The 10,339-nt window shown below is 44.6% G+C and overlaps 2 protein-coding genes across 4 annotated transcripts in view; one reads left to right on the top strand and one right to left on the bottom strand.

The window, feature by feature from the left end:
• Positions 1-4,545, bottom strand: part of pcm1 (pericentriolar material 1) — a 43,793-nt gene extending 39,248 nt beyond the window's left edge. For all 3 annotated transcript variants that reach the window (XM_080721176.1, XM_080721177.1, XM_080721175.1), the window contains exons 1-3: positions 4,384-4,545; positions 2,265-2,382; positions 552-800 (exon numbers count right to left, since the gene is read on the bottom strand). In XM_080721176.1, coding sequence (XP_080577302.1) covers positions 552-800; positions 2,265-2,366 — 351 coding nt within the window. In that variant the 5' untranslated portion in view covers positions 2,367-2,382; positions 4,384-4,545. The remainder of the gene's footprint in view (positions 1-551; positions 801-2,264; positions 2,383-4,383) is intronic.
• A 2,339-nt stretch (positions 4,546-6,884) lies between these two features.
• sart1 (spliceosome associated factor 1, recruiter of U4/U6.U5 tri-snRNP) lies at positions 6,885-9,475 on the top strand (the record flags this gene model as incomplete). The annotated part of the gene is made up of 1 exon (XM_080721348.1): positions 6,885-9,475. Exon 1 carries the CDS (start codon positions 7,151-7,153, stop codon positions 9,473-9,475), a length of 2,325 nt encoding a protein of 774 aa, XP_080577474.1. The 5' UTR covers positions 6,885-7,150.
• Positions 9,476-10,339: the final 864 nt, after the last annotated feature.

Below are 10,339 nucleotides of genomic sequence, written 5' to 3' on the forward strand. Positions count from 1 at the left end.
GACTGACGATGTCTGCTCACTGAGAGCCGTGTCCTTGAGCCACACACTGCTTCCAGTCCCTGCCCTGTTTCTTATGAATGATCTATCAATAGAAAAATAAGGCTTTATGTCTAGGGCAGGGGTCTTCAACAGGGGGTCCTCAGAGTTCCTACTTCCTACAGGGGGTCCTCCAAATCTGTGATAGAAATAAATAAAATCTTGCTTTTTAGCCAGATTCTCAACCAGATTCTGAGAACTTTGGCCAAAAATAGCAGATCTACAAGCTCACAACGCCTCACGCTGCGAGGCGTTGTGAGTTTGTAGATCGGCTATTTTTGGCCGTTCTACAAGGTTTGTTGTAGAGGGGAAAGTATTGACAGTTCAAGTGGTTAAATATCTGAAAACCCAAATTGACATGAATCCAATACCCTAATTATTGTGCTGGCAAACAATGAAACGATATGGAACCTTTGACAAGGTTGTGGGGGTCCCTGCTTCATCTCTCTCTCAGCTAAGGTGTCCTTGGCCTGAAAACAGTGAAGACCCCTGGTCTAGAGTTTTTATTTGCTCACCTCGTCCAGGTCTGTAAAGTTAATCCTCTGTCGCAACCTCTCCAGTTCAGCCTGGTCTGGAACAGACATCTGCGTGGTGTATTTGGTGTGAGGGTAGGAGTGGGGGGTGTGTGCCCTCCTGCGGCCCGCCCCCGGGGTTGACTCGGGGGAGATGTCGTTGGTCAGCCGGCTCTCTGCCACGCTGGAGGGGAACTTCTTCCTGTTCTTCTCCGAGGAGCGGTTGGCTTTCTTCTGCTGTACGCCCCAGTCCTGAAAGGACGATAACAAAATGTCAACAATAAGGAGAGAGCAGATAGATCCATGGTCATTGAAGAATTAAATGATTGTGCTTTTGTATGCAAATTGTATCTGTTGTGAGCATCCGTTTCTTTGTATAAACCAAATTTCCCTTTTGGGGACAAAAAGCTGTCTTTGTGAAAAGTAGGGTTGGACACGGTAACCGCCGTACCGCCGTACCGTGGTAAACCGAGGTCTACCGCGGTGTCAGTGTGCTTACCGCGGTAAAAAAAGACAAACAAAGTCTATTTTTTATTGGAAAACCAGCGAGTTTTAAAACAGGGGAGAAGCGAGGACCGCATGCGCTCCATGCCGCTCTGCTCTGGGCCGTGTACCACAGTTTGGAAGCCACATACGTCACTCTCACTCTCAGAGACACAGACAGTCAGACGGACCTACACAGGGCAGCCTGCGTAGAGGAGTACAGCAGCGTAAACTTTCTCTGTAATCCACACGACACAAGGATGTTAATACATACCTTGTGTTGTGGCATATCTTTTTTTATTCATACGGATTACTGGCGGAGCGCGGGCCGCGTGGACTAAAACCGAAAATGAAACTATTTTACTTTTACCACCGCGTCGCACGTGTGCCCCGTCTGCTGCGCGTCGGCGATTTTATAACCTTTTCTGTCAAGTCTTGTAACTAAAACCTGTATATAGCAGCACTCACTCACTGCGATTTGAGAGTTGAGACATGATGTGAGTTTACAGAATCACTGTGCACGATCTGACTACCCGTCCTCTTCTGGTTTGTTCACACAGCTGTTTGTGTCTGAAAAGCTAAGTAGCTAGCCTACGTTACTATGGTAACCCGACAGTGCAGATCTAAAAGCTCAGAATGCGTCGCGGATGCGATGTTGTGAGCTTGTAGATCTGCTCCTTTCAAAGCCATACCCGCTGTGCTGTACGGAGAAGTATAACTCGGGCACGACGGGCAGTCAGGCTGTGGAGGGGCGACTTTTGGGAAGATGATTGCAATATTTTGGCTTATCGCCGAACCTTAATTAATAGATACGGGGGTGCGGTAATTACCGCAGTACCGGCGGTAAATGGGAAGACGGTAATCGCGGTAACAAAATGTCGATACCGCCCCAGGCCTAGTGAAAAGGTAATAGTGATGTCAGGAAACATTATCGAAGTACATAAGCTGTCATTAAGGATGACAACAAAATGTCAAGAATTAAATGAATGTGCTTCTGTATGCAAATTGTATCTGTTGTGAGCATCCGTTTCTTTGTATAAACCAAATTTCCCTTTTGGGGGCAAAAAAACTGTCTTTGTGAAAAATGAATGGTGATGTCAGGAAAGATTATCGGCGTAGAAAATGATGATGTACATAAGCTGTTGTTATTCTAAGATGTACTTCCAGTTATTGTGATGGCAAGCTTTAAGGTGTCATTGACTGATGTCTCTCTCTCCGATGCACCGTTATTACCATGTTATTGAGCCTGTCCTCCAGACTGCTATTGGTGATAGCCCAGTTGTGTAACTCCTGCTCCTCAGTGCAGTCATCAAAAGGAGTGCCCCCGGTTGCCATCTCAACCACTTGCAGTCTGTAGGCGATTCACAACAATATAAACACTGGTCAACCGTCAAAGTCAAACAAGAAACACTGTTGAGTAATGTGGTTAAACATACAGTTCAGTATACTACTAACTATCATTGCCTATAATATTACAAGACTTGTCGTAAATTATGAAGTAACGCTTATCACGCCAACAACCAAATTCCTCAATGCCAGCTTAACAACAAAATAACCGTGCATAGCATGCTGCTGAAAATGAACCATAGGTTAACATAAGACAAGTTAAGTAACTTTTAACAACAGCGTAGTGTAATTTCTTACCACAACATACCCGATAGCCAAATATCCAATAGCAAATAGGCCTACCCCACTAATGAATGACCTCCCTTGTAGTTGGATTATAAGTCTTTTAATGACAGAGAACTGTCAGTAGTGTTCTGTGTCACCGCCTGTGTTCCCGGGTGTAAGATAACAATAGGACCCTCCTCCCACCTCCACCACCATGCAGTCAGCGCCAGCCACTAACTAACTGTCATTGCTTAGTGCAGGGGTTTTCAAACCTTTTTAGTCCGTGACCCCCAAAATAAACATATTTGAACTGCACTTGGAATTGTAGGTATTACATTTAATGTGACTCGGTTCCAAAGATAAATATTGTGAAAATAGCGATCTACATCGCCTCACAACGCCTCGCAAAGGCAAGGAGTTGTGAGCATGAAGATTGGCTATTTTCACAATGTTCACCTCTTGCTTACTTAATATTTGACAGTTTGCTATTAAAACGGTCTTGAAAGTTCTTAAATTGTCACTTTATAAATGTGCAGATACCCTCAATACACTTAAACGTTATGTTGGTTTGTTTATTGCTGAGAGAGAAAACAATTTTGCACATTAAGTTAATCATCTGGGGATCCCCCAAAATAATTTGGAGACCCCCCTGGGGGTCCCGACCCACAGGTTGAGAACCACTGCACTAACTTAATGTCATTGCTTACCACTACTTTTTTAATGACGTCCCAGACAGTTAATTTAACCCAACTATGCGAATTAAAGTTCGACAACGATACATGAATCGATTAGTAGGCTATAGTATGTCATATATCACTGTATCTGGGTTAGCGGTTTTAAGTCGTTAACTACTCTTGTATTTATAGAATCGCCATGGAAACTAAAAATAAAAGGGCGGCAATCGCGCGAGGCTAACCTGCATTGAGGTGACATGTAGCGGCAAAAAAACAGACCTAAACCCTGTTCTTTTATTAGCAAGGGACACCGACACACGACGGAGTACAAAGCTTTAACCCTGTGTTTAAACGACCGTCAGCCTCGTTACCTGACAGCACTGATGATGATGATGGCTAAATCACAGCGGGGGGTCTGTTCGTTGCTGTTAGCTACGACAGTGACAGTTAACAGTGGTGTAGTGTAAAGTAACAAAGTACATTTACTCAAGTAGTGTACTTAATTTAGTAGAATTTTGAAGTATTTGTACTTTACTGGAGTATTTCCAATTTCCAATACTTTTACTTCTACTCCACTAAATTTCAGAGGCAAATTATTGTACTTTTACTCCACTACATTTATTTGAAAAATTGAGAAAAAAATCTGAATAACTGAATAACACTGTCATTCAGTGTTATATGAGATACTTAAATGGTTTCCTGTGGAAATAAGCTTAGTCTTTTCATGGATCTCCTTTTAGTAGACCTTGTACCAGTGAACTGTACAGTCATGAAACTGTACCTTTTCCTATGCAAACTTCTAATAAAGTCCTCAATCAATCAATTTTGATTATTACAAAACATGAATGCATACATAACATTATTGATAATAAGGGGACTATTACTTTTTCACCACTGATGTTCACAATATTGAATATTCATAGACTGACATGATAAAAACGTCCCGTCAAATGAACAGCGTTTAAACTTTGACAAGTAAACCATCATCACCAGTGTCAACACTGTGCTAGTTTATTAGCTCGCTCGCGCGCTAGCTAGGTTAGCAGCTAGAAGAAAACAAACGTTACCGTCGTTCTGCCCCGGTGAGAATAGCAATGTCGCAGCTGCTGTCGTTTCAACTTCAGTTCGGTACCAGCTATCCGGTGGCCACCATGGCCATGGGTTTATAGTTGTTTTATTATCCAGATAAGATAAACTAACAGCGTCTCCTCCTCCACCGTGCACCGTTTGTCTGTGTGCAACATTAATAAATGCGGAGTCACACCGAACGCTGTGACCTATCGAATTCTGTGACTCCAGAGAATGCTGTTCTCAAAATATCAACACCATTGATTGATGAAGATTTTATTAGAAGGTTGCATAGGAAAAAGTACAGTTTCATGACAGTACAGTTCACTGGTACACGGTCATCTAAAAGCAGATCCTAGTAATTAAGCTTTACGCTTATTTACACTGGAATCAGGATCCCTTTATAACATTGAAAGACGGTAGAATACAGTACATAGTAGGCCTACTGTCTATTCTATCTGCATATAGGCTATGCATAGGATATGAAGAATAACAAAAAATAAATAAGCAGTTAAGAGAGAGAAAATGATAGAAAGATAAAAATTTAAAATATTTACAGTTGAAAAGGGGCTGCTCAAATAGGCCTAATGGTTTCGAGTAGCAGCCTTCTGTGACCATTTAGGCCGATTTTGAAGGAAGCTAGGGATTTGCACTCCTTTAATGCCTGCGGTAGGGCGTTCCACATGTTAGTGGAATAGCTGGAGAACAAATTAGAGCCTTTTTTAGAGTCAAATCTGGGTAGAATGTGATTTGTGGAGTTGCCTCTGGTGTTGTAATTGTGAACATCCTTGACGTTTAGGAAGTATTTTGACACGTACTTGGATATCTTGGGCGGTGTAGTGTATCTAACACCAGGCCCATTGCAAGATGCTGTACTCTGTCAGCTACCATGAGCCACCCCACGCTTATATAGTGATAAGCGGTAAGGTGGGCCTAAGAAGGAAGGCCAAGTAGGACCCTAATCAGTTTGTTTTGTACAACTCATACACAACAAGTTAACTGTGCATTATGTGGTTGCCTGGTTGGTGTTTTGAGTTAATTGTGGTTGCCAGCAGCAGGGCAGATATTGTTATGGTACTTTTGGAAAATTAACAATTTTTCAACGTATTGATCGGACGCAATGTGCAATCTTAACACGTTGATATGACCCGTTGTCAAACCACCAGTCATGCACATGGGCACGTGCACACGTCCGCCTGGGTGACAATCCCGCCACTCCGACATGTCTCCTTTCCGACATGTCTCCATTCCGACACTAACCCTATCTCTAACCCTAAACTTAACCCCTATGGGAGTGTCGCCACTCCGACAATAAGAAGTCAATTTCGGAGTGGCGACATGTCGGAATGGAGAGAGCCTCCCCTGGGTGACAGCAGACTGCTGGGCGAGCACTGGCACTTTGGCATGGGATCAACTTGTCTTTCCCTCTGCTTCTTAAAATAAATATTGTCACTTTGGCTACAGTGTGTGCGGTGGCTTCTTTGTCTTTTAAAGACTATTAATGGGATCAACTTTAACCAAAAAAATGCACAGACCTGGTTGGTTGTTTAAGATTCATGATTTGCATACTTAAATGATTGACATTTGGAGGATTCCCCTGGTAACGCAATGAACTGTGTATACTGACTTACGGAAATGGTGCATAAAGGAGCACTGACGGAACAGCCCTCAAGCCCTCATGTGCATTGTGCACCCATGTCAGTGAGTCAGTAAGGGAGCGGATTGGAATTGGGCCTCTCTGTGTGTGTGTGTGTGCACACTTGCACTGTATGTATAGGTCAGGAAGTATCAAACCCTCTAGACTTAGTAAGTGGCAGCTCAGATGGTTCTGATGAGAACTGGGATGATATTGATGACATCAGGGATCCCCATATAGGCTAGGGGCTATGAACCTCATGGAGATAATCCCATTCATTGGGTGGGGTACAATGCTAGGCACCCTATATGGAGATAAAACTATCGTGTCATGTCACACAAGATTATCATCATAGACGGTATGCGTTGCCAGTACTCCATATATGGAGCTATACCTGACACATCCTACTAACCTATCTAGGTCTGACCTCATAAACTACATTTTTGGACCAGGACGATATTTAGCTCCATATATGGAGCCAGCAAAGACATCTAGTGCTGACATCAGTCTAATGTAGAACTCCATTGACATAGCTGACTTATTGTGACATCAGTGAGATGTCAGAAGGACACAGCGAGCAGCCAAGCACTAATGAGTGGACATTACCCCTTGAGTTTAGATGCAAGCAGTACTCTCTTAACTTACTCTTGAATGACAGCCAGGAAGAGTGACAAACAAGTAAGTCCTCTGGCCCTTAATCGCAGTTTCCCCTCAAATAACTATTTGTTTCTCAATCCAATAGGTCACCGATTTAGGTGTAACACCAGTACGGTAGGTGGCGCTGTGGCCAGTTTGATGGTGACCACAGGAAGTACTTGCTCCAGGAAGTGGGGTCACCCACAACAACAGCGTCTTCGTCTTGCGTTCGTTTATCCACAAAAACACGACGCTGGCGATACACGCACTTTCACATGCTCCCACGCAGGAGAAATAGCCGCTCAGTTATGAGTTTTAGTACTCTTCAAGTTAAGTAAAGCCTGCTTATATATTCCGCAACAAGTATTCTCTCTGTCAATCTTGATTCTCGTTTTAAGTCGCGTCATTCAGATAGTTGCTTAGCCTACATGCTAACCTAGGCCCGTTGTCGTCATCTACACCAGTGTCTGTGTGTTAAACCGTCACCAGAAGCCATGGGTTCGTCAAAGAAACACAAGGAAAAGAGCCGCGACAAGGACAATGAAGAGCGTCGTCGCGAGCACAAGAAACATCGTCACAAGGACCGTGAGAGAGACTCTGAACGGGACGGAGGGGAACGGTCGAAGGAGAAGGGAAAACGGGCCCGGTCCCGGGACAGAAGTGGACGCGAAGGTCGTAGCAAGGGAGAGCCGCGCGTTAAGAAGGAGAGAGTTGACACTGCATATGAGGAGGGTGCTGAAATCCAACCCCAATCAGCAAGTGGAGATGCATCACTCAGCATTGAGGAGACAAATAAACTCAGGGCCAAGTTGGGCCTGAAGCCTCTGGAGTTAAATGAAAACAAAAAGGAGCTTGGCACAAAGGAGGAGCCACTTGTGGCAGAGACCATCAACCCTGTTCACATCGCACAGCAGAAAGAGATGAGAGAAAAGCTTGCAGCGGCGAAAGAAAAACGCTTGATGAATAAGAAATTGGGAAAAGTTAAGACCCTTGCAGAAGATGACTGGTTGGATACCACAGCTGCGTGGGTGGAGAGAAGCCGAAAATTGGCAAAGGAGAAAGAAATGGCAGAGAAAAGAGCCAAACTCCTGCAAGAGATGGACGAGGAGTTTGGTGTCAGCAGTCTGGTGGAGGAAGAATTTGGACAAGCTAAGATTAAGAAAGATGCTTACACTTCCCGTGACCTGAAAGGACTGAGTGTACAGCACAAGATAGACTCTTTCACAGAGGGCCAGACTGTCATCCTCACACTCCAAGACAAAGGAGTGCTAGAAGAGGAGGAAGATGTGCTGGTAAATGTGAATATGGTGGACAAGGAAAAAGCTGAGAAGAACGTTGAGTTGAAGAAGAAAAGGCCAGAGTACAAGCCCTATGAGGAAGAGGAAAGTGTCGATGACATGGTCACGTTCAAGCCCCGCGGCGTGCTGGCAAAGTATGATGAGGAGATTGACGGGGAGAAAAAGAAGAGCTTTCGGTTGAACACCGGAGGCTTCGCTGAGGGTACACGGGAACGGGAGCTCGAGGCCATCAGGGAGACCCTTCGCAACCAGGCCCAGACTTTGGACATGCCTGCTCTCATCCTGGCCTCTGAGTACTACACCCCGCAGGAAATGGTAGGCTTTAATAAAACAAAGCGGCGTGTCAGGAAGATTAGAAAGAAGGAGAAGCCGTCATTGGCAGACACCATAGATGACACACGGAGCACAGACTTTGGCTCCAGGGTGCGCGGGCGGGGCCGCAAGCAAGTGGAACAAGAAGGCCAGGACGAAACCGAGGGGGCGGAGGAGGTCGAGAAGGTGGCCATCCCCGGACTCGAACTGTCTGATGACATCAGGACAGCAGAGATGGAAATGAGTGAGGATGATGATGACTTTGAACCCCCAGAGCCAGCTGTAATGGAGGAGGACGAGGCAGAGCAGGAGCTGCAGAAGCAGCTGGAGAAACAGCGGAGGCTCAGGCAGAAGCAACTCCTGAAAGACTCTGGAGCGAAGGTGGCAGCTCCAGAGCAGTTAAAGGCGCTGGGCGGAGATGGCGGTGACGACGACCCAGACAGGAAGAACAACATTGTATTCAATGCCACCTCCGAGTTCTGCAGAACTCTGGGTGACATCCCTACCTACGGTCTCTCAGGAAACAGAGAGGACCAAGAGGATATGATGGACTTTGCACAGGAGGCTGAACGTGACGAGGCCGGGGGTTCTGACTCAGACGGGGATGAGAACATTGGCTGGAGCACAGTCAATTTGGACGAAGAGCAGAAACAGCCTGACTTCTCCACTGCCTCCACCACTATCTTGGATGAAGAGCCCATAGTCAACTCTGGCCTGGCTGCCGCTTTGCATCTGTGCAAAAACAAGGGCCTGTTGGACACCCAGATGCAGAAGATTTCCCGAGTCAGAGCTCCAAAGGGAACCGGCCTACCCAACGATAACTACAGCATCGAGGACAAGCAGACCATCGACGACAAGTACAGCCGCAGAGAGGAATACAGAGGCTTCACCCAGGATTTCAAGGAGAAGGACATGTACAGACCCGACGTCAAGATCGAGTATGTGGATGAGTCGGGACGGAAGCTCACACCCAAAGAAGCTTTCAGGCAACTCTCGCATCGCTTCCACGGGAAAGGCTCAGGCAAAATGAAGACGGAGAGGAGAATGAAGAAGCTGGAGGAAGAGGCCCTGCTGAAGAAGATGAGCAGCAGTGATACCCCTCTGGGAACAGTAGCCCTGCTTCAAGAGAAGCAGAAATCTCAGAAAACACCATACATTGTTCTGAGTGGCAGTGGGAAGAGCATGAATGCTAACAACATTACCAAATAAGTTGTGTTTTTGAGGGGAGGAGGGGGGGAATTGTGTTATTGAAATGTGGGGTATTTGGGAGGAGGGGGGGGGGGGGGGGGCATTGTGTTAGTAAAATCTAGGTTCTTTTAAGTAAGTAAATAAAACTAAAATTTCTGATGACAGATGCTTACATTTTGATTATGATGATACTGTATTAAAGGTTACTCAATGTAAAGCAGACTTCAATAAATTCATAAAGGAGAAAATTGTGTTTCTTTCTGTGTAACGACTAACGAGCCAGGTAGTTTGTAAGGTGACAAATTAACTGAAGGAAATGTACAGTGGTAAATGTTTGAACATTGAAGGAACCATGCATATAATATGATTTGCCATCCTATGAAACACTGTTCAATGTTTTTAAAGGGTTAACCTGCGAGCTACTCATTTGTCCATTACTAAGTCATTGTGGTAATTTGTACACTTATGGCTGCTCTCAGTGCAACAAATCATACTATATATAAATCAAAACTGGGGAAGATCTTTTTGAGATTCTGTGATGTGATTATGATGAGCTTTAAATTGTCATCAATATCCCTTTTCGAGGTATTGCCTTTTGTATTATTTTTTATTTGCACAAACATCCATATAGAGGTATAAAATAGCAGAGGTTAAGTCTGATTTTCTCGTCCAGGTCTATCCATTTTGATAACAACATAATATGGATTCAGTAACTTGGCAACGTTCTAATATTGTGTACATCCAAGGAGCGGTAAAGAAAAGCTAAGACATATCCGAACAATATGTTTTGACAATGAAATCTTTTTTTTAATAGCCATGGCTTGAAACGTACGGAGATGGGAATAATAAGTAATAACACGGTAGGTATGTTCAAATAAGCAACCA

This window comes from Nannobrachium achirus (assembly GCF_963921795.1).
Source record: "Nannobrachium achirus genome assembly, chromosome: 3".
Classification (NCBI taxonomy): domain Eukaryota; kingdom Metazoa; phylum Chordata; class Actinopteri; order Myctophiformes; family Myctophidae; genus Nannobrachium; species Nannobrachium achirus.